The sequence below is a fragment of the Leptopilina heterotoma genome, unplaced genomic scaffold, assembly GCF_015476425.1.
Source record: "Leptopilina heterotoma isolate Lh14 unplaced genomic scaffold, ASM1547642v1 Lhet_209, whole genome shotgun sequence".
Lineage (NCBI taxonomy): Eukaryota > Metazoa > Arthropoda > Insecta > Hymenoptera > Figitidae > Leptopilina > Leptopilina heterotoma.
The window spans coordinates 567,129-592,916 of record NW_025110924.1 but is presented as its reverse complement, the minus strand read 5'-3'; the positions used below and the strand labels follow the sequence as shown (position 1 = coordinate 592,916).

The window sequence follows — 25,788 nt, the reverse complement described above, 5'->3', positions numbered from 1 at the left end:
AGAATATTTTTAAAAACATTGTCAGTTTAAATATCGTAAATTATAACTAAATATAAATACGTGTATAAAGATAAGTAGATATAATAAAAATTTCCATTTTTGTTAAAAAAAGATTATACAATTATTATAATAAATTGCCAATAAATGAAGAAGTGTCACGCAAATCTTACCATTAATTGTCTCCTATAATTATAAACATATCCTCCTCACATGAACTTTGACGAATTTATTTTTAATAATAAACTTTTCTCAATTTTTAACACCAACTTTTTAAAACTTATCAAATAATTAATTTTATTGACATTTTGAACTAAATTTAAATATTTAATTTTCAACTCGAAAAAAAATAATACTCGAAATCTATTTTCTTAAAAATATTATTTCTTATTATATTAGGGTAGGGTGGGGCATTACTATTCTTGTTTGGATTTTTGAGTCTATAAAATGTATATAAAAAAAAATAAAAAAATGAGTAGAACCGTTTGAAAGCTTGACTTCTTAGCTACAATTTTGCCATGTATCATTTTGCTGTAACTCGATTCTGTTCCGAACTACAGCGATTTTACGAAAAAAAAATTTTTTTGATGTCGAAAAAAACGAGGGGCGTAACTATTCTTGCAGCTATTAATGATATAATACTAAAAAAATATATAAATTAATTTGTTAATTGGAGGATTTTTTCTGGTTTTTTTCTTCCAATTTCTTACAATTCTAACCTAGAAACAAGCACACACAAAAAAATACACTGTTTTGTAGTTTTTGCTGTCATCAGTGGAAGAATAGTTACGCCCCATCCGCCCATTTTTTGAAAAAACACTTGTAAAATTTTTGAACAATAGAATATCAAAAATCCATTATGATATTCGTGTTCAGCACTAAATTTGACTTTAGAAATAATTTTTCCGATAATTTTTCCGACCGTTTATCACTATTTACAATGGCAGACTAAATGAGTGAAAACAAGTAAGCGAGTATATCAAAATCACATTTGGGTACCTAACTCCAATGATAGATGGCGCCAGAAGCTCAAATGTGGCGTACAATGTTCATTTCACATGACAAGTATACAGTGTAAAAAAAACTTTAATCGGATGAATAGTTTTCTCTCCAGGACAAAGAATAGTTACGCCCCGCGAATAGTAATGCCCCACCCTACCCTACTGTTCAATAATATTTCTTTATTATTTGTTACTTTTTAAATATTTACCTACATTATTTTTAAAATCCGTAAAATATTTTTTATTATTCGGAAAAATATGTTTATTATTCGTACAAATTTTTTTATTATTCGTAAAAATATTATTTTTAATATTATTTATTTCTTATATTATCTACTTATCGTCCCTTATATGGATTTTATATAAGAAGAAATTATAATTTAATAAACAATATTATTTCTTAATAATATTTTAATAAATAATTTTTCAATAGTATTTTGCTAAAAATAAAATTTTTAATAATAAAATATTTCCATTATTTTCAAGTATTATCTAAAATAATATTTTTTCTAAAAATACTATTTTTATCGCCTGTATAATTTTTCTGAAAAAGAGTTAAAAAATTGTTAGTTTTAAATTTTTTTAAACTTAAAGTTCAAAAAATTCTTGAATCTCTATAACAAAAATATTATAAAAATTCTTGTTATAAAACAAATGAAAGTTTCCTTTCATTAATTATTTTTGCAGTGTTTTGGTGCTTTTCATATTAATATATATATATAGAGAGAGAGTATATTATAGAGTTCAAGTGTTAATTAATATTCATGCTGAATTAGGCAAGGGGTACATAATCTATATGGTAAGGGTCAACTAATACTTATAAATTTCTAAGTTTGAAATATGACCTAATCTCAATAAACTACAAATAAATATTATATATATGTATGGTAACATTGGATCTAAGCTTAGGATATAATATATATTATATAGTATATATTATATATATATATACATATAAAATTGTGTTGTTAGGGATTTACTCGTAACAAGATGCTCACGAGGACTGGATATTTTATTAATTTATTATTTTTGCGACTTCATCCAAAAATTTCGTTTGTACTCGTGCAAACGAAATTTTTCATAATTTATCATATTTTTATTATTTCTTTTTAATATATAATGTAAATTTATATATTATTTTGTCTTGAATAATTTTTTTATATATATATTTTTATATATTTAAAACAAATATATTTTTTAAATATATATTTTTAAATTTATTTTTAGAATTTATTTGTAAATTTATTTTTAACATAAATTTATCGGGAGAACAATATATGAATATTTTTGCTAAATTTCAGTCACGAAATAATTTAGCATATTTTTTCACCCCCTAACGTCTTCGAGACACATTTTTGATTATTCATCGCTCAACACGTAAATAACTAACTTTTCTATTTCTCTGATAGAAAATAAAAAAAAATTCTTTTTTATTTCAAATATTTTTCTTTATATTTTTCAAAATTTTTGTCTCATTTTTTCTTAGAAATAAAATAGAGTAAAAATTAAAAATACTTAATTTTTAATATCCTTTGCCCTCAAATTTTGATATTCAAATTTATTTATAAAAATTTATAATAATAAAATAAGTGAATTAATAAATCTTTACTAATTTTCACGAAGAAATGATTCAACTATTTAGACTTGCAAAGATTTTTTTTTCAAATAATTTCCCAATATTGTTGAAATTATTGAGAAAAATAAATTAATATTAATAAATAAAACTAAAGGGAATTTAAATAATGTGCAATAACCAATAATTGGATTATTATTTCATTCAATAAATTTCTTAATCAAATTATAAGCAATTTAAATTGACTAAAAGTTATATTTCATTTTTGCCTTTTAGATTTAAATAAAGAAAATGCATCGTCAATAATTTATTAATTACATTATAAACTTAAGTTACAATTGTAATCAAATATTTATAAATAAATTTATAATTTATTTATAAATCTTTAAATTATTATGATTTTAAAGAACAATTTAATTAAATAATTTATTTATCGAAACTAATTCAGAAATTTGGTTTACTGTCCCTAATTAATTAATAATTTATTTACTGTCCCCAATTAACACTTTTAGCTAATTTTTTTTTCTAATTGACTAATTTTACTATTTCTAAATCTGATCATTTATTAACTGTTCCTAAAAGGGACTACAGTCCCAATTGTCCCTATTATTAATTAATTTCTAATCATAAATTTAATAATTTTTTTACTGTACCAAAGTTATTATTTTGCTTATTGTCCCTAATTAACTAATCTATTTATAATCACTGATTTGATAATTTATTAACTGTCCCTGACTAATTTATTTACTATCACTGATCAAATATTTTATTTACTCTTCCAAATTTAATATTTTGTTTATTCTCCCTAATAAACTAATCTATTTACTATCACTAATTTCATAATTTATTTACTATCACTAATTTGGACACTTATTTACTGTCCCTAATTAACTTATTTACTATCACCAATTTCATATAATTTATTTACTGTTCCATAATTAATATTTTGATAATTGTCCCTAATTATCACATTTATTTACCGTCGATAATGAAATAGTTTATTTACAGTCCCAGAGTTATATTTTTATTATTGTCCCTTGTTAACTTTTTTACTATCACCAATTTCATATAATTTATTTACTGTCCCAAAGTTAATATTTTGACTATTGACTCTAATTATTAAATTTATTTACCGTCACTAATGAAATAGTTTATTTACAGTCCCAAAGTTATATTTTGATTATTCTCCCTTGTTAACATATTTACCAACTATTACTAATTTCATAATTTATTTACTGTCCCAAAGTTAATATTTTGATTATTTTCCCTAATTATTAAATTTTTTTATCGTCACTAATAAAATAGTTTATTTACTGTCCCAAAATTAATATTTTGTTTATTGTCTCTAAATAATTAATCTGTTTACTGGCACTAATTTAATAATTTATTTACTGTTCCTAATTAGCATATATACCATAACTAATTTAATTATTTATTTATTGTCCCTATAATTAATTTATTTATTATCAATAATGAAATATTTTATTTACTGTCGCTAATTTTATTATTTATTTACAGATTTTATAATTAATTAATTAATTGACTTATTATTACTACAATTTAGTAGTTTATTTACTGTCCCTAAGTTAATAATTTATTTACTGCTTCTAATTAACTAATTTATTAAAATTTTTTTTTTTTGTTTATTTATATAGTTATCTAGAAAATAATTAAATCACTATGAGTAATGACAATTATCAATAAGAAAAAATGAAGACCAAAAAAATTGATTAGTAGTCACAAAGAAAAATAAATTTTTGGAAAAATCAGAGTGAAACGAAGACGTTCTATTTTCCAAGGGTAATTTTTTTCTCATTTTACAATTTATTATTATTTTCTTTAAATGTAGAGTCATTTTCAGAATGTTGAACATGCAACTACGAGCCCGGTGGCGTTTTATTGAGAAATGATCTCTTTATATAATGACCGTGCGACCGTACCATCCCCCTCTTTTTGCTTTTATCTCTCACTAAGTCCCTTAAAGCAATAATAATAAAAAAAACAGTTTTTTCGGTCATTTAGACAAAGGAAAATCATTTTTTTACTTTTTCAATTTTTTTTTCATTCTTAATATTTTTATTTTCTGTTTTTCAATTTTCTTTTTTTAATTTTTTTTTTCTATTTTCTTTTAATTTCAATTTTTTTTCTATACGAATTTCCACCGCCAATGTATTTCAAGATATGACTTACCATTTTATATTTTGTATTACACTATAATAATACACACGTCATATTATTTCCAATATAAGATTCACTCGAATCTCAGGTGGATAATCTATTGATTTGTAAAATTTACAATATACATATATAAATATATATATATATATATATATATGTATATACCAATTCCGATATCGTATTTAATCACGGGACAGATTCAAACGTAATGAATACATAATGATAAGCACAGAATCGTCGTCGTATAATTAACAATGATCATTCTTAATGATCCTCAAGGCGTCCCACTTGTACAAATTGGAGTGAGGGGGGGAGGAGAAATTAATCCAAACTTAATCCTGTTATCGGCTTCTGCATAAAAAATTTTCGAACATATATAATAGAGATTGACTTTATTAATTTTTCCAGCCAATTGTTTCAGAAAAAGAAGACCAATTTTTTATCCCCCTTATATAATATTGTAATTATATTAAATTCACTACTATTGTAACAGAACGAAAAAAAAATACAAAAGGAAATTGACGAGACGGCGTGTCACATCGATTTCAATATTGAATTATAATAAATTAATCGAATTCTTTTCTTTAAATTTTTGATTAGTCAATTATTTCATTTCGCTGTAAATTTTTTTTTTTGTCGATGTAAAATTATTTTTAGAAAAAAGGTAAATTTTTCTTCTTTTCTGTAATTCGATTAATTAGGTTTAAGAATTATTTTTAATTCTACATTCGGGACTTGAAATACATCAGCGGGTACTATCGAAATAAATCTGTCTTCCACAGAAAATAAATTATTTTTTTCGTGACCGATTTTCGAGAAATTGAAAATTTTGCCTCATAACGAAAATTATAAACAAAATATCGAATTTTATTCAAGTGGAAATTCCAAAAAACGTTGCACAAAAGAAACAAAAAAAAAAAATAATAAAAAAAAATTTTATTTATTAATAAATATTTTCATTCAAGTGGAAATTTTAATAAAAAGAAAACAAAAGAAGAAAAAAAAAGAATAATAAAAAAATTAATATTTATTTATTAATAAATATTTTAAAAATAAATAAAAATTTATATTTATTTCCATCGATAAGGAAAAAATATAAATTGATTTATATCTAATATTTTTATACAAATATTTACGTACAATATTCATATAAAAATATTTTTAAAATATTTTCAAAATAAAAAGAATTTTCTTCTTAATAAAAAGATCTTTTAATAAAAAATAATTTTTTTTAAGTTACAGAGAAATTGTTCGATATTCTGTTAAATATTAATCTTAGTAAAATAAACAAGTAAAAGAAGCGATATTTCTCGTGTGATTAAATTTTTAAAAAAATGTTTTAAAAAATTGAAGGGAGAAAAAGAAATGAAACCCGAACACTTCGTCGTTGGTCTGTCATTGTCGTTGTGAAATTTTTAGCATTGTACTTTGAAAAACACAATATTCAAATTAATCAATATAATGAATAATAAAAATACACTGAATTTGTTTTAGTTGATAACATGTGACATGTTTCACTTTGGTCATGTTAGAAAATCGGATAAATTTTTTTCTTTCAATTCTCTCCGCATCAAATTTTCAAATTAACATATTCTTTTCATTTCGAAAATAGCTCATTGGGGGAGAAGAAACAACTTTTCTAAAGCATCGAATAAAATTACAAATTTAAACAATTGCATTAAATTATAAAATTAAAATTATAAAAATATTAAATTAAAAACAAAAAAACAAATAAAAATATTATTAAATTTTTTCTTACATTAAATAAAATAAAATACAAAAAAATAAGAATAAATAAATTAAAAGAAAATGGAATAATAAATAAATCGAATATGAATAAATAAATAGAAAGGATAAAAAATGGAATAACAAAAAATGAAATAATAAAAATGTAGAATAAGAATAAATAAATTGAAAGAATAAAAAATACAATAATAAAAATATCGAATAAGAATAAATAAATTAAAAGAATAAACAATAGAATAATAAAAATATAGAATAAGAATAAATAAATAAAAAGAGAAAAAAATTGAATAATAAAACGTAAAATAATAAAAAAGTACCTATAAAAAAACTAAAATAAAAAAAGGGTAAAAAATAGGAAACAAAAATAATAAAAAAGTAAATGAATAAAAAACTAAACTAATAAAACAGTAAATTAATTAAAAAATCTAATTATCAAAAAATAAAATTAAAAAAACAATAAAATATGAAATTAAAAGAATAACATAAATAAAACAAAAAAATTATTAAATAAAATAATTGAAAAATTATTATATTGAATTTAATTACCAAATAATTTATTTTTAATATGTGGAAGACAGTTTTCAAAAAAAAAAACATGTGACCCTTTGTCTACATGGCCCCAGAGGGTAGGTCGTATTCTGGATTCGAGGACTGATGCTCTATTTTTTTCCCTCAGGAATTAATAAACAAAAAGTTAAATAAAAAAAAAATATCGAACCATGTAAATAGAAAAAAAAATTATAACGTAAAACTAATGAAGTTTTATAGGAAGGAAACATACCTACCAGAATACCACCTACATTTCTGGTGATCTGGTGAAATGAATAAAATAAAATAATACCAAAAAAAAATTATTGCAAATTTCGGTCCGTTATAAACGACAATAATGATAATAATTTTTTTTCAGAAAAAAGACGATTATTTTCCCCCGAATAATATCTGATTCGCTAGTTTCGAATTTAGAGTGTGTCTACTTGGTAGTAAGACGGGTCCGGAGTAAGTCACGCATCGTTACAATAACCTGAGAATAGAATTATAATGATAAGAATTATAATAATTATAATAACAATTGTTTTAATTAAAATTAAAAATTGTATTAATTATAATAAAAATTATTTTAATTGTAATAACGATTATATAATTATGATAACGATTATATAATTATGATAATTATTATACTAATTATAATAACGATTATGTTAGTTGTAATATCGATTATGATAATTATAATGATTATGTTAATTATAATGATTATGTTAATTAAAATAACGATTATGTTAATTATAATAACGATTATGTTAATTATAATAATGATTATGTTAATTATAACAATAATTATATTAATAATAATTATAATACTTATAACAATTATAATAATAATAATTATAAGAATAATAATAATGACAACAATAATAATTTATTCTTTCAATGTCTTTGACAATGACGGACCTGGCCGAAGCGCAACGTCAAAGAGATTTTAGTGAGAATAGTGGAAAGAGTACCTCGCGAGAATAATTATTTTTAATAAAAGAAGTAAGAAAAAAATTTTTTTTTCTTTTTAATTCTACTCAAATATCACCATTTTTTAAAAACATAAAATTTCAGTTCAATTTTCGAACTGACACGGCTATTTACGTCAAATTGACTCTCGCAAGTGTTTATGACTTTATTAAGAAAACTAATTAACTTCTAGTTTTTAATATAGAAAATTCCTATTATTTTTATTATTTTCAATCGAAAAACAAAAATGAAATTAATTATTATTTTGACATTTACGACAATTAATTATTATTGTTTTAAAATAATTTAATTCAAATCAAACTATTTTTATTCGAATATATTAATTTGTAATAAAACTAAACAACTTTTATTCCTTCAAATTAAAAAAAAATTTGCATAAAAAGATTTATTCAAAAGATTTTATTCAAATTAGATAATTTTAAATTAAAACAAACAGTTTCAATTGAAATAAAGTGATTTTTAAAATTTTTTAATTGTATTTGCAACAAATTATTATTTGTTGAAAATTCAAAATTTCGTTACATTGATAATTTCACTATAATTAAGTAATTAGAGTGAAATAAAATTAATTAATTATCAGAAAATAAAGTAAATTAATTAGCAAGTACTTATTAATTATTTAACTTAAATTATTAATTTCTATTAAAATTAAAATTATAAAATAACTAATAAAGTCAATTATATTATTAATCAGTTCAATAAATTAATTACAATCGCAATAAAAAAATCCAAAAACAAATTTTCATATTTAGTGAAATTGTACTAAAATAAATTTATTTAGTTACAAAAATTTGTTTACTTACAAAAATTCATTTTTACTTACAAGCGTTTATTTACGGAAACAAAAAATTATTTTACTTACAAAAACTGTTTTCATTTACAAAAATTTAATTTGACAAACACTTTTTACTTACAAAAATTTATTTTTGCAAACAACAACATTTTTTGTTATCAAAGGTAGAAGAAGTTAAATTAAAATCCTTTTTTTTTCTTACAAAAATTTGTTTTGCTTACGAAAACTTATTTTTACAAAAAAGTTTTCTAGTCAAGAAAAATTCCTGAAGAATCAGCCTGAATAAAGTCAATAAACGCAAAAAAGAGTCAATTTTCGGGGAAAAAATTTTTCTTTCTCAAAATAAAAAAAAAACGTGATTCGCAGAATGTACTACAAACAGTATCTTGATCATGAGACTCTTATAAGAAACAGAGCGACTCGAGTAGCTTCTCAATAAAATGCCTCCGTAAAAATGTCACTTGTTTTGCGCTTTGTATGAGTAGTTTTCTTAGCATGTAGTTTTTTTCTTTTTTTTTCTTTTAATGTACTTTATTTTCTTGGTTAATCTAAAGCTTACGTATATATAAGAAGCAGCAGCAAAAAATATATATGCGAGTGATAAAAGAGACCATAATATGTATATAATATGCCTATATCTATATATGAATGTGTGTATTTATATTTTGCATAAATTTATACATACATAAATAAATATAATATATGCATAAAATATACATTTCCTACGGGTTACAGCGAACGTGCAATGGAATATTTGGCTTGCCTTTCGAGCTGATTGACGTACAGCTAAATCAGAGAATACAGAAGAGAACGCAACGCAAATATGTGCCATCGTTTTTAATCGCTCGATTGTCGTTCCTAATTCATTTGTTTTTTTTAATTTAATTTGTTTGTTTTATTTTCATTATTTTATATTCAATTTTTGTTTTTAATTTAATTCAGCTTTTCAATTTTGATAATTTTATTAAATTTTATTAATTATTTTCAATTTTATTTATTTATTCAATTTTATTTGTTTTATTCAATTTTACTAATTCTTTTCAATTTAATTAATTTTATTCAATTTTTGTTTTCAATTTTATTTGCTTTATTAAATTTTACTAATTCTTTTCAATTTTATTTATTTTATTCTTTTTTTGTTTTCAATTTAATTTAGTTTTTCAATTTTGTTAAATTTATTCAATTTTATTAATTATTTTCAATTTTATTTATTTTATTCAGATTTTGTTTTCAATTTTATTTGTTTTATTCAATTTTACTAATTCAATTCAATTAGATTTATTTTATTCCACTTTTGTTTTCAATTTTATAATTTTATTCAATTTTGTTAATTTTATTCAATTTTACTAATTCTTTTCAGTTTTAATTATTTTATATTCAATTTTTGTTATCAATTTTATGCATTTTTTCAATTTTGTTAATTTTATTCAATTTTACTAATTATTTTCAATTTTATTTATTTTATTCATTTTTTGTTTACAATATTATTTGTTTTATTCAATTTTATTTATTTAATTCCATTTTTGTTTTCAACTTTATTCAATTTTGTTAATTTTATTCAATTTTACTAATTCTTTTCAATTTTACTTATTTTATTCCATTATTGTTTTCAATTTAATTTAGTTCTTCAATTTTGTTAAATTTATTAAATTTTAGTAATTATTTTCAATTTTATTTATTTTATTCCACTTTTGCTTTCAGTTTAATTTAGTTTTTCAATTTTGTTAATTTTATTCAATTTTACTAATTCCTTTCAATTTTATTTATTTAATTCCATTTTTGTTAATTCTTTTCAATTTTATTTAATTTTTTTATAAGTTTATTTGATTCAATTATATTTATTTTATTCAATTTTGTTAATTCTTTTCAATTTTATTTACTTTTTTTAAAATTTTTTTGATTCAATTATATTTATTCTATTCAACTTTTGTTTTATAATTTGTTGATTTTTTCAATTTTTTAAATTAATTTTTTTCATTTCTATTTATTTTGATCAATTTTGTTAATTCTTTTCAATTTTATTTACTTTCTTTATAAATTTATTTTATTCAATTATATTTATTTTATTCAAGTTTTGTTTTCTAATTTGTTCATTTTTTCAATTTTTTAAATTAATTTGATTCAATTCTATTTATTTAAGTCAATTCTTTAGTCAATTTTTATTTTCAATTTGAATGATTTTTTCAATTTTGTTAATTCTTTTTAATTCTATTTTTTAATCAATTATTGTTTACAATTTTATTTGTTCTATTTAATTTGACTAATTCTTTTCAATTCAATTTATTTTATTTAATTTTTGTTTTCAATTTTATAAATTTTATTCAATTTTGTTGATTTCTTCAATTTTCTTCAATTTTACTGATTGCTTTCAATTCTATTTTTTAAAAATTTTATTTTTATTGTTTTGTTTTCAATTTTTTTTTGGTTTTATTCAACTTTACTAATTTTTTTTTAACTCTATATATTTCATTTAATTTTTGCTTTCAATTTTACTAATTTTATCCAATTTAGTTAATTTTTCCAATTTTATTCAATTTCACTGATTGTTTTCAATTAAATTTTGTAAATTTTTCCAATTTTATTCAATTCAACTGAATCTTTTTAATTCTATTTACTTATTAAATTACTCTGAATCTGCTTTTACACTTAAAAAAAAAAAAAATTTCAAACTAATTTATAATTACAATAATTAATTTTCTTTTTTTTAAATACTAGTTTTAAAAAACAAACCGTAACAATAAAAGGAAAAACGAATAAAAATTTCTCCATTAAATAGCAAGATTGTAAATTAATTGAGATAATTTAAAGCAAATCGAGTTTGTTTTATTTATATTATTTTTTGTTTTCTTTTTCTATTTTTTTTTTTTTTTGTTTGTCTTTAGTAAGTTACAATCCGATAGCTCAGTTTGAAACAACCATGTCATCGATTTTCTGCAGTTCGAGTCCCTTAGAAGCGGGTCAGTTAGCAACCCTCCATTATGGATTGTGGAATAATTTATCTGTATCTCGACCAAATTATTTCATCCTTCCTAATAGTTAATAAACTGATACCACCATCGATAATACAATCCGACAGTTATCAACTATTATTTACTATTTTTTTCCCCCATAATTTTCGTTTTAAACTTTTTTTTTCAATTTAGAATTTTAAAAGCAAAATTTAAATTTTGAAATATAAAAAAATTCTCTAATTGATTTATAATAATTTTACTAAATATTGAATGATTTTTCATTTATAAACTAATAATTTTGAAGAAAATTTGCATATTTGTAAGAAAAAATATTTTTACCAAAAAAAGTAAATTATTTTTCAATTCTTAATTTAAAAATATTTTTGCAAACGTTGTGGGTCGAATGACGATGTACAACGATCGAGGCCTACAATCGTTTAACATCATTCCTTTCGTTCACAACTCTTTTTTTTATTTTTTGAGTGCAAAAATCATTCAATAATTTTTATAAAATTTTTTTTCTATCCAAATGTTCGACAGCGTACGTCTGTGTTACATTTCGATAGATTTTGTTTTCAGAACAAAAAAAGAAATTTTTAAAACACTAGATATGAACTGCTGAAAATCGATGACTTTTCCAATTTTTTTTTTTTTTGCGAAATTCTTAAGTTTTACAATACAAAATTAAACCCTATTCATTTTTAAAATAATTTTAATGACGATTAATTATATTAGAAATTAATTGTATTAACAATTAATTATATTGACGATTAATTATATTAAGGATTAATTATGTTAATGATTAATTATATTGAGGATTAATTATATTAATGATTAATTATATTAACGATTAATTATATTAAAAATTAATTATATTAACAAGGAATTACATTAAATATTAAAAATTAATTAACTAATTATATTTACAATTAATTATATCACCAATAAAAAATCTTCTTTTCACTAATTAACTAATTACCTAATGAATTAAGGAACGACAAGTAGAATATATACAATAATCGTAAAAAGAAACGTGAAATTTTTCCCATCGCGGAAATTCGAAAATCTTTTTTTTTCTCTAATGAGAAAAATGAATCGTTTTAAAAAAATTGCAATTAATTATTACAGAAAATTATAAAACGAAAATAACTATTCAACATTTTCTATTTTTTACAAATTTCACAGAATATTAAAAAAAAGGGAGTCAGAACGGTAACGAATCATTTTTCCCCATTTTATCCCGCTGTGAATAAATAATAATAAAGTGTAAAATAAAAAACCGTAAAAAAATTGTGAATTGTGTGATTAAAATGATACTGTAGCTTAATAAAATTAGAACAGGCACTCAAGGCGGGGAAAAAATTTTTTTTTTTTCTTTTGGAAAATAGCGCTCGACCGTCGATTATAACATTCATACGTTAAAAAAAATATCAAGGAAAAAAATTAGTACATCATTGGTACTAATTTTGTAATGAGATTTTACATTTTAATAAAACCGTTTCAATCATCTGCAAGTTTGATTTTCATTTTTAATAAAAAATTTCAGTATTCAATATGAATAAATTAAATTCAAAAAAAAAAAAAAGAAAAAAAGATATTCACACGAAAAAATGAACTAAACATGAAAATTAATTTGACACACTTTTGGGAAAAAAAATTGTCTACAAAATTTGTGATATTAATAACAATAATGTTTTATTACGATACGATTAAATTTGACAATTATTTGTATTTTACAATTATATTTTACAATTAAATTTTACAATTATATTTTTAATAATAAAAATATCGACAACATGAAGAATATAAGTAAAAAATTATTAAAATAATAATAACAAAATAAATAAAATAGTATTAGTAATAATAATATTACAAAAAATTATTAAAGTAATCCGGTTAATTAATTTGTAATCCGGTTGATATTACATAAATAAATAAATAATAATAAAAATAATAAAACTATTATTAATAATAATATTTTTTTTGAGAGGATAATAATTTTTTTTATAATAATAATAATAATAACAGGAAAAAAAGAATTATAATACTAAAAAATATTATTAATAATTAATAATGAAAAAATAAAATAAAAAAAAGAGAAAATGATATAATTTTTTTTTCTCAAACTTTTAAGGAAATAGCAAAAATAATTCCTAGGTGATTGAACCTTCAACCGAATAATTAATAGTTAAATGAACCAATAAAGATTCCCATCATTCCGTCTTTAGAAATTAGTTCCTCCACCTCGAAGACTAGAAAATAGAACTATCAAGAAAATCGCTAATCAATAATCAAGTAAAACCGGATGAAAATAAAATATCAAGTATGTACTCGTGTCTTAGAAATAAAAGTCATTTTCAGATTTTTTTTCCGAATCAAAAACGGTAAATTAATGAATTTTTTTTTTTTTTACTAATTCGAAATTACTGACATTTTTTTCTGAATTAAACAAATTTTTGCAAAAAAACAAAAAGTAAATAAAATTTCTTTCAATTTTAGTGCTAAACTTTCAACAAAATCAAGAGCAAAAAATACATTACTAATTCACTAATTTAAATTAATTAACAATTTTACTAAATCAATTTTAATTTATAAATTTTTTTGTAAAAAATTATCTACTCAGTGAACTTTTATTTATAATTAATAATTTTAACAATAAAGTTCAACAATAAAGTTTAACAATTTATTAATTAACAATTAATTTAACAATAAAAACTTGTTTAACTGTAAACAAGAAAAATTTTATTCTTTTCGAGAGACAACAATTTCTTTTCTTCAATATTGTTAAATTTCACTAAAGTTAATTAAAATTAAAAAAAAAGAAAATCTATTCTTGAAAAATTAAAAAATATATATAATAAACAAAAAAATTCTTTATTAATTAAAAAATTATTTAAATAAAAAAAAGTTAAAAAATACGAAAAATCAAATAACTGGAATAATTTATTTAAAAACAATGATTTTCAAACCTGCAAAATATAACCAGCATGATCGGTGAGTTTTTTTCTATTTTTTTTTTCTTTTTCTTTTTTTTTGAAGGGATCCGAAAGGAGAGCATGAAAAAAAAGGAGAGAGCGCAATAGCAGCAGAGCAGTTTAACCGCATAGAATTGAAAAAAAGCTACGCTTAGACGTATACAACGATACCAGTAAAGGGTAAACGAAAAAAAAAACAAAAAAGAATGAGAAGAGAATACAATAGGATAAATATATATGCACGAGAGTCGATCGATCCATCCATCATAGTCAATTAATTAAACTATATTTAACAATCATAGAAATGATAACAAAAAAAGAAGAACGGACCGTGGCGAGATGCAAAGGCAAATTTGTTTGTGGAAAAAAAAATTAAAAAAAAAATTTTTTTAATTTATAAACATTTTTTCAGAAAAAATTTGAAAAACAAATTTTCAACAATCTTTACTAATTACACTGAGAATTTTTTTTTTTAATTCAGAAAATAAGTAGCCAACCAAAAAAAAGTTTGAATTAAACATATTTTATGATTTGAACTAAACGTACCTAATTTTTATTACAACAAATTTATTTCTACAAATTTATTTCAACAAATTTATATAAACAAATTTATTGAAACAAATTTATTGAAACAAATTCATTATGTATTGAATCAACATAATAATGTTGATTCAATAAATTTAATTATTTTATTGTTTTATTTATGTTTAATTCAAAAATAATTTTTAGTTGACTAATTTTTGGTCACAAGTCACAACAAAGACAATTATGTTTGATTCAAATATATTTTTTATCTCAGTATAAAAAAAAACTTGGAAAAAAAAATTTTAGTGTTTCAAAAGATTGTAAAAATTTGGAAAATCAAATTTTTGAAAATGAATTAAAAAAATTTGTTTTTTGAAAAGAAAAAAAGAGAAAAAAAAGACCGGCAGGTATTATAACAGATAGAAGAGTATAAGGTCGGGTTTTAACAATATATGTCATATCTCGGTATGTATTACAACAATATTTATTAAGTAAAGGTGGAAATTATTTACGAACACCGAAACTGAGAGACTCACAAGCAGGAAGAGGAGGGTGTTTTCCTTCTTTTAGAGTTGACTGATCTCACGTTAACATTGCGCATCTGGCAGTCTGCAATGCAAAACACATTGGAAGGGTCAAACAACCGACGGACTTCGAGAAACTTGAGTCACCGTCGACTGATGGGTTTCTGCGGGGTGAGTATTATAATATATTTATATGTTTATATGAGCCCCTGCATCCATCTTTACTTATATTTGCTTCTTCTTATTATTTTTCTTTTTTTTTTCTTTAAAATACATTTTTTTTTTTTTTTTTGGTTTTTTCAAAAACACCGATTAATAATTCTATAGAGAAATAAATGACAATTAGTTTGGAAAAGAGAGAAAGCCTTTTTTGCGCTGTCATTCCTAAAATGTTGTTCTCGAAATTAATATGTAATTAATTATTTTCTTCTGATAATTTTCGAATAAATTAAAAATTACGAAATTTGGCAAAAAAAGGGGAAAATACCCCCAGAGGAAAATTTTATTTAAACCACAAATACATTTTATTTGAGTTAAATAAATATTTGTCTCAAAGGCAACTAGGTTATTTATTTGCTTGCTTGGTTTAAATAAAATTTATATTCGAAATAAATAAAATTTTATTTAAACGAAATAAAATTTGTTTGAACCAAGTAAAATTTTATTTAAACATTTTATTAGTTCGAAATTTTTTTAATATAGAAAATAATTTTTTGTATAAAAAAATAAAAAAAAATAGCAAAGTAACGTTATTTATTTGAAAGTTCAAAACTTTAGGAACTATAAAGTTAATTATTTACAAAATAAATTTATTTAAAGCATAAAATATTTTTTACAATATTTTATAATAAAAATGATTTACAAAATAATTTACAAAATAATTTAAAAAACAAGTTTAATAAAACGGAAATTTTTTTTTAGAATAAATATTTTAAAAAAATAATAAATAAATAGTGATAAAAAAAGTTTAAATAAATAAAGAAAACAATCAAATATTACACGAAATAAGTGAATTTTTGTACCGTCGAAAAATAATTTTATTCTAATTTTAAATTGTATTTCTTTCGAGACAATATCTAGGAAATCAAGGCAACATTTGCATTCGTATAACTTTTAGGGAAAAACTCTCATGTTGGCAGGTGGAAAATTCCAAGCATGATGAAGCGATTCAGTGAGCGAAATATTTTCAAAAAAAGTTTTCTAAATTTCGAAATAATAATTACTTTTATATCTAAAATTGTCAATCCATAAAATTAATTATTTTCCCTTATAGAAAGCGAGAAAAAATTTGTTGGCTTGTGAAATATTTTTAAGACTGAATTTTTGTATTCTCTAAATTTTAATTAGTAAAAATGTTTACTAATTTGAATTAGTGACTTTTTTCTTTTAAATTTGCGTAAATTTTATTAATTATTTAATAGATTAATAATAAATTAATAAATTAATAAATATTTAATAAATTAGTAAAAATTACTATTTATTAGTAAAATTTACAAATTCAAAAGCAAAAAAGTCTGTTACCAAAAAAAAATAAATATGTTTACTAATTCAAATTTAGAGAGTGAGAAAAAAAATTTGCAAATATTAAATTTTATTATTTTCCCGTGTTAAAACTGTAAAAATTACTACTTTTGACTAGAAAAAACTTACAAGAATGTTATTTACAAGAAAAAAAATTGTAAACAAAAATGAATTATTCCCCTTGTGAAAAATAAAAAAAAAATTCTTGTAAGAAAAGATTTGTTAGAACATTTTTTACAATCAAAAAATTTCCAAACAATAAAAGTAAACATTTCTTTAAAAAGTAAAAAAAAACATTCTTTTTGCAAGAAAAGATTCACAAGAATGTTGTTTACATTCATTAAACAAAAAAATTAATAATTTTTTCTTGTAAAAAGAAGTTTTTAAATTTTTTTTCTTTTTAATTACTTTTTATTACTTTAATTTCATTTTTACTTTTTCTTTTTTATTTCTTTCAATAAAAAAAGTTAATTTTTATTCTTTTACTTTAGTTTGACTTTAATTTTATTTCAGACCTGGGACTAAATTTATAAATAAAAAATAGCGACTAAGACACAATTAAAATTATTTTCACAATATTTTTTTTAATAATAAGAAAGTTTTTGAGGGTTAAAATAAATTTCTCCACTTGAGAACGCCAAGGTCACCACCAGGTGGCGTGAAATCTGATTTTATCAACTGAACTGACACCTAGCGGTGACCTTGGCGTTCGCTACGAATGAGTTAGTCCTAGACCTGCTATTTTTTTTAACTTTTATTTTAATTTTTCTTTTAATTTTGTTTTAACTTTAATTTAACTTGAATAACCAAAAAATCGCCTATTTTTCACCTTGCTTGAATTTTCGAAAATTAATGATACTTGCCAACATGAAGTGTTTATAAAAAAAAAAATAGAATTTTTTTCAAACAAGAAAAAAAGGTTATTGACACGAACAAAAATCAAGGAGAGGGTTTTGAAAATTGGATCAAGTATAATAACAGCGAATATATCGAAACGTTGGCCATAGCAGGGCCTTGTTCAAAAGACCCTGATTTTTTTACCTCTCTTACCCGGGTGCCAACTACGAATAGAGTCCACTCTAAATTCGAAACGAAATTAACAGTGTATTATATGACAATATATAAATGTATGAGATTAGGTATTGGGTTTTTTTTTGTGATCTGCATTCGGTGCTTCTTCACATTATTCTATATTCTTTCCTTTCGCTTCGTTTCGGTTTCAAACGAAGTAAACAGAATAAATTCTTTTAAACACTTGAATATTTTTAAAAAAATACAAAAAGAATACAAAAAAAAAAAAATAGTTTCTTAAAATAAAAATCAAAAATACACAAATGTTTCCTTTTTATAAATAATTTTCAGAGAGTGTCAATTTTACGCTGAAAACATAAAAGGTACAAATAGAGATCAAGTATTTTTTTTTCTTTTTTTTTTCTCTTTTCTGTTTCTGAAATCCGCTTTGAGTACCGAAACGAACTTGCGATTCTATTAATGCGAATCTTGTTATATTCATCATTTTATGAGGATAACGCTTCTACTGGAAATTCGATAAAGTCAAGCAGTTTCTGGACTCGTTCTCTTGGCAGCTGATGCGCTTTTTATATTTTATCTCAGAACCTTGCTAATCATTCATTCAATTTGTTAAATTTAAAAACAAAAAAAAACTCTCGTTAATTAGTTTTCTTTACAAAAGAAAAAAAATATCAATAAATTATAATCTGTTATAATTTCTATTTCACAAAAAAAAACAAATAATCAAAAATTTACAATTTTCACTCAGCAACGTTCTTCGATAAATTTATTTTAATTATTACACAGAAAAAAAGAAATCATTCTGCCAGAATTCGATTTTAAATAATTTTTTTTTGCAATTTTAATATAATTGCAAAAAGAAAAGAAATGAAACAAAACTCAAGATTGATGAAAGCTAAAGAGACAGGATATTGAATTCGGTCACAGAGATCCATTTGTTTTGTCGTATTGTATACAATATAAAATTTTCTCTAACAATATATATTAGATTTATAACAAAAAATAAGTCAGTTAAAAATATCAGTAATTATAGAAACAAAAATACTGCAAACTCTCTCGAGGTTGAAATTCTTTTTTCTAAGTGAAAATAACTTTTTATACACAAAGTGAAAAAAAAAATTTTACTTTCACTTATTATTGTCTATTTATTAATATCTTGCATCACTGTAAAAAGAAAGGTACTAATTTAGTACGAATTTTGGTACTAAATCGTAATTTTGTTCTATTTTAATACCAAAATCTGCTCTAATTTAGAGCCTTTTTTTATAGTGATTGCAATATTAATAATTATCATGAAACGAAAACAATCGTGACCTGAAAAGGATTATTAATAATAATGGGAATAAATTACGCTCCGCACTAATTTCAGACATGGATAATTTTAAAATATAGTCACAATTATCGATAAACGCCAATTTTTGGTTAATTACAATTGATAGATTGTCAAATAGTTACCGATAATTATTCAATTCTATAAACAGACATAACAAAAGCAATTTTGTCTATAATTGGTTCGATAGAAATTTTACAATTTCTTGTTATTCTATTATGGATAGATGACTACTCGAAATGTCAATATTTCTTAAAAGTTATTAATGTTCATAAAAAAATTTAAAAAGTCATTTCTTGAAATAAATTTTTAAATATATTTCTCAATTTACACGACTCTCATTGCAAGAATAAATAAATTTCTTATTCAAAATTTCAAAAATAAATTTTCCTTACATGTAAATCTTCAACGAGTGTTAAATAATTAATTTTTTCAACTTTCCCAATTTAAAATTATTAATTATTGAAAATTATTAATTTGAAAATTTATTTAAAATCTCCTAAAGTTTTCAATGTACAAGTGAATGAAATTTTCTTAATGTTTAAATATTTTCCAAATATACAGTTTAGTAAAAATAAAATATGAAAAAAATTCAATATATTTATCTATTTAGTTAATTTCATTTAATTTATTAATAAACTAACAAATGTTACGCGCGCGGAACTTGATATTCAGTTTATTATTATTATACAAATTATAAAAATTTTTATTTTCAAATATGATTATTTTAATAATTTCAGATTCAAACTTTAAAAAAATTAAATTATTAACTAATTTACCAATTAATTACACTAATTATTCATGTTTATTAATTTCAAAAATTTTAATAAAAATTCTTCGTACGAATTCAATTATTTTCATAAATAATAACATTTCTCGTAAGAATTTAATTATTTTTTATAAATAGTAAAATTTTTTGCAAAAATTCAATTGTTTTTAAACAATTTCACGGAAGAATTAAATTTTTTTCATAAATTCTTCGAAAAAATTCAATTCTTTTTATAAATAGTGAAATTCTTTGCAAAAATACAATTATTTTTAATACCATTAAAAAAAATTTCATGAAAGAATTCAATTTAAAAAAAAAAATTTTTAATAATATTTTTCGAAAAAATTCAATATTTTCTAATATTTTAATAAATCGTTCGAAACAATTCAATTTTATTTATAAATGTCAAATTCTCTGCAAAAATTCAATTATATTCAAAACAATTTTACGAAAGTCTTCAATTTGTTTCTTAGTTTGATACAAAAAATTTCAATAGAATTCAATTATTTTCTAAAATTTCAATAAAATTCAATTATTCTCAAAATTTTTTATTAAAATTATTTAAAAAACTCCATTATTTTTAAAAAATTCAAAGAAATTTTTCAAAAAGAATTCAATTAGAATTTTCAAAAATTTTAACAAAATTCTTCGTGAGAATTCAATTATTTTCTTAAATAATAAAATTATTATTATCATATTTTTTGATAAAATTCTTTGCAACAATTCGATGATTTTCAAAATATTAATTTGAAAATTGAAAACATTTAAAAAGAAAAATTATTTAAAAAAGTCAGGAAACAAAAAAACAGACAACAACTAACTTCAAACTACGAACAGTTAAAATAAGTAAAATAAAAAAAAATAAATAAAATAAATGAAAAAATAATTCTAGAATGAAAAATAAAAATACGAATCGACATTTGCAAAAACTAACAATATTGTCAAAATTATATAAAAAATACTTCCTCTCTGTGAGGAAGCAACAAAAATAAAAAATGGGAAGAGAAACATAAATTCGAAGAAAAAAATTGTGGTCATTGATAGGAAATTAAAAAGCTAAAGTTCGAAAGTAAACTTCCATATATATATATATATATTGAAATAGAAGAGTTTGAGCTTTGGATGATTCGTTAACCTGTCCACAACATTTATTGGGGGCCTGCCGATTCAAAAGAAAAACCAGGCCAATAACATATTTCTCATTCAATTCAAATCCAGAAAAGAGAAATGAACTTGTATTAAGCCCTTTCGTTTTTTACCTTTGCCAAAGAGTAGACAGTTACTGACTTTGTTATAATTTGCAAAAAAAAGAAGAAAAAAAAATATACCAAAGCGAGAGAGACGACTTTCTCTCTCTCTCTCATTCCCTAATCGAATTTCACGTTCGACGAACAAAATGCATTTTTCCTGGAACGATGTATTTTTTAATTGAAATATTTTTCAATTAAAAAATAAAATCATACTAACAAGAAGTTTTTTTTTCTCATTATAATGTTTTTCCAACTGGATGCTCATCTATTCGGAGATTTTCGTGTTTTCCAAAAAAAAAGAAGAGAGAGAGAGAGAGAGAATATGATTTGATGTTAGAAAAAAAAATCATAAACGCAATGCGAAATAAATCTCTTTTCCATCTAGAAAAAAAAGTCACCAAATGAAAAAGTGCTCGTAACTTCAATTGTACCTTGAAAATGATTTTAGTTCCAATAGTTGGTCCAATATTGATTGTAATTTGAAACGATTCTGTATTTGCTTTTATTTGACAAATATTCGTGTTGACGATTTTCTGACCTTAGCCTGCCTTTTTAATATTGTTTTTTTATTTTTTATTGTTTATATATCTCTACTGTTTTTTTAATGATATTTTAGACAAAAAACGAATCAAACTGTTGCTTCAAGCAACATTTTGATTTGTTTTTTGTCTAAAATATCATTAAAAAAAATTTTGTTTGAAATATTTCAGTCTTTTTAAATTTTTGTTTCTTCAATAATTCTTCGATTAAAACAATAAAGCTAAAAATTACACAGAAAAAACGATAAAATTAATTTTAAGAAGTGCCTACTTTAATAATAAAAAAATATTCCAAGAATATTCCCTGCTTAAAAATTAAGTGCTCCCACTTAGATTAAATGTATTTCTTACAATAAGAATATCAATCCTATTGTAAGAATATTTCCTACTTAATTTAAGTGGGGGCACTTAATTTAACACTGAAAAAAATATTCTTAATTTAAGAATATATATACTAAAAAAAATGCCCAGGATATTCCCCACTTAAATTAAGTGTAAAATATTCTTAAATTAAGAATATATTTTTTTCACTGAAGTGAAGTATTCTCCACTTAAATTAAGTGTCCCCACTCTTGGCTCCTATTTAAGTAGGAGCTTCTTAAAATTAGATTACCGATTTCCCATCGCCTATTAATCATAAAATCCTAAAGGAACAATTCAGTACACTGAAAAGAAAATATTCTTAATTTAAGAATATATACTATAAAAAAGGTGCCCAGGTGCCCAGACTTAAATTAAGGGGGAAATATTCTTACTATAAGAATATATTCTCATTGTAAGAATATTTCCACTTAATTTAAGTGGGGAATATCCTGGGCACCATTTTTATAGTACACTGAAAAAAAAATATTCTTAATTTAAGAATATATACTATAAAAAGGTGCCCAGGATATTCCCCACTTAAATTAAGTGGAAATATTCTTACAATGAGAATATATTCTTACAGTAAGAATATTTTCCACTTAATTTAAGTCTGAGCACCATTTATATCCTGGACACCTTTTTTTAGTATAAAATATATTCTATTTATATAGAATATATTATATTCTTAAATTAAGAATATTTTTTTTCAGTGTACTGAATTGTTTCTTTACGATTTTGTGATTAATATAGGCAAAGGGAATCCAACTACTGAATTTGTTAATTATATTTATTCCAGTCGCTAACAAATAAAAACCAGAAGTTACAAGCAAACATACAATCAGTTATAGTAAAAAAGCAAAAAACAAACTTATATGGAAACTACATGTTTTTTTCCTAATGCACCTAATGTTACATATTCTCTTTTCTCCTCCTGCCTTCCACGAGGGGAAGATTTCCGAATTCACGTATGACCTCGGGTATATATTTGCAAAAAAAAAAGGAGCAAAAAAAAATAAAATAAAATCTAAAAAAAAGGAAAACCCCCGGAATATCAGTTGAGGTACCTGCCTATCGATCCCTTGGAGGATAGGAAAGCCGAATCGAGTTCGGTCATGAAATAAAAGGTAAAGTCCACGGCGCTTTCTGGGTAAGAGAGGGAGGGAAAAAATAATACTTCCAGCAGCTAAAGCTTATAATAAATGTTGGAGAGGCACCGTTTAGGTATGCGCTCGCTCGTCCGTTCGATTTTGTCCAAATATGACGGTTGGAGGTCGAAGCTTTCGGTGAGGAGTTTCGTTCGAATATTGGAAAATGCGAAGCTAGAGAGAGAGAGAGAAAGAAGAGTACAAGAGAGTATGGTAGGAGGGGGGGAGAGTGGGAGGCTCGATATGCATATAAACATAATACCTTCCCATCCATGGTTTGTCGGTGTGTGTGTGTGTGTGTGCATCACGTATACAAATACTGAGAACCAATAGAAAGGCAACACTCAAGCTAGTCAGGATATCTACCTATGTGTATATTTTATATCCGTTGAGAGCAAAAGAGGAAAAAACGCAATGGAGAGTTGGAAAAGAGAGGAGGAAGTAGGAAGTAGTAGCTAAAGCTAATCCAAACCCCCCCCCCCCGAGTTTAGTGCATGTAGACAGACTAAACTGCAACTTGTGTGCGCCATGGAGTGACCGGATTTTCCATAATTATAATCTTTATTGGCTGCTATATGCATTTTATCAACTATATATATATATATATATGTATAATACACGAGACTTTCATTTCTTCTTTCGAGAATTTTAAATATCGTCGCAAAAAGGAAACAGGTAAAAAAAATAATAAATCTCACTCTATCAAATCAATATTATATGCTCGGGTATTATCAATCAGGAATAATAAAAAGAAGCTGAAAAAACCCGAAACCTACACACTGAAAAAAAATATTCTTACCATGAAAAAAAAATATTCTTAATTTAAGAATAATATACTATAAAAAAGTGCCCAGAATATTCCCCATTTAAATTAAGTGAAAATATTCTTATAATGAGAATATATTCTTATAGTAAGAATATTTCCCACTTAATTTAAGTGGTGAATATCCTGGGCACCTTTTTTTTAATATATATTCTTAAATTAAGAATCTTTTTTTTTTCAATGTAATTTCTTGACCAAAGGCCACAAAAAGAACTGCAAAGAATATTAATTGAATTTAAAAGCAATCGATATTAATTATTAATTAAAATGCAATAATATTTATTTTTTTCATTTATTTTTCATTAATTAAATTTTCATAATTATTAAATTGAAATTAATATTAATGGTAAAATCTATTTCTGGAATTTTTTTATTTGCTTTCAATATTAATTGCGAATTTAAATTCAACTGATATTAATTATTAATTGAAATAATTTAATATATTTATTAATTTTTATTTATTTTCAGTTATAGTGTTATTTATTTTTACTTTTTATTCTTAAAAAATTATTAATGAAAAAGTGTTCCTAAAATTTTTTTAATTTTTCAAATTTTGAAAAAATTCTTGGAATAGTTTTTCATAAAATAAATATTAGTTCATTTCAATCAATTTTGCCAGCAATTATTGCTTCCAACATTAATTGAAATGAATTAATATTCATTTATTAAGTTTTATTAATTATTTTTTTTTATATTTATTAATGAAAAACGGTTTCTAGAATTATTTTAATTGCTTTCAATGTCAATTGAATTTCAATTCAGTCGATATTAATTATTAATAAAATTTAAATTCAATTGCATATTAGTTATTATAATTGAATTTAAATTTGATTAATATGGGGCCGTTCATAAACTACGTCACACTATTTTGCATAATTTTTCCACCCCCCCCCACCCACGTCACAAATTTTACATGCTTTAGCGCCATTTTTTCTAGAGAACGTCACAAAAAATTAATTCCACCCCCCCCCCCCCCCTCTAAGGCGTGACGTAGTTTATGGACGGCCCCTGTAATTGTTAATTAAATTTACATTTAATTACTATTAATTATATTTTCACAGTTTTCTTGAAAGTATCAAATTAATTGAAATTTCAATTAATTTAAATTTTTTTTTAATTTAATATTTACTTGTTTTATTTTATTATTAAATTAAATTAAAGTTAATTGAATGGACTTTAAATTCGTTTAAACAAAAATTTTCAATAATTATAATAAATAAATAATTAATTGT

The 25,788-nt window shown here is 22.0% G+C and overlaps 1 protein-coding gene across 4 annotated transcripts in view; it reads right to left on the bottom strand.

Moving 5' to 3' along the window:
- Positions 1 to 25,788, bottom strand: part of LOC122501328 (hepatocyte nuclear factor 6) — a 115,684-nt gene that overhangs the window by 26,375 nt on the left and 63,521 nt on the right. For 2 of the 4 annotated variants that reach the window (XM_043610706.1, XM_043610707.1), the window contains one exon: positions 15,797 to 15,869. The exons of the other annotated variants lie outside the window; for them this stretch is intronic. In XM_043610706.1, the coding sequence (XP_043466641.1) occupies positions 15,797 to 15,869 (73 nt within the window). The remainder of the gene's footprint in view (positions 1 to 15,796; positions 15,870 to 25,788) is intronic. 4 annotated transcript variants of the gene reach the window in all.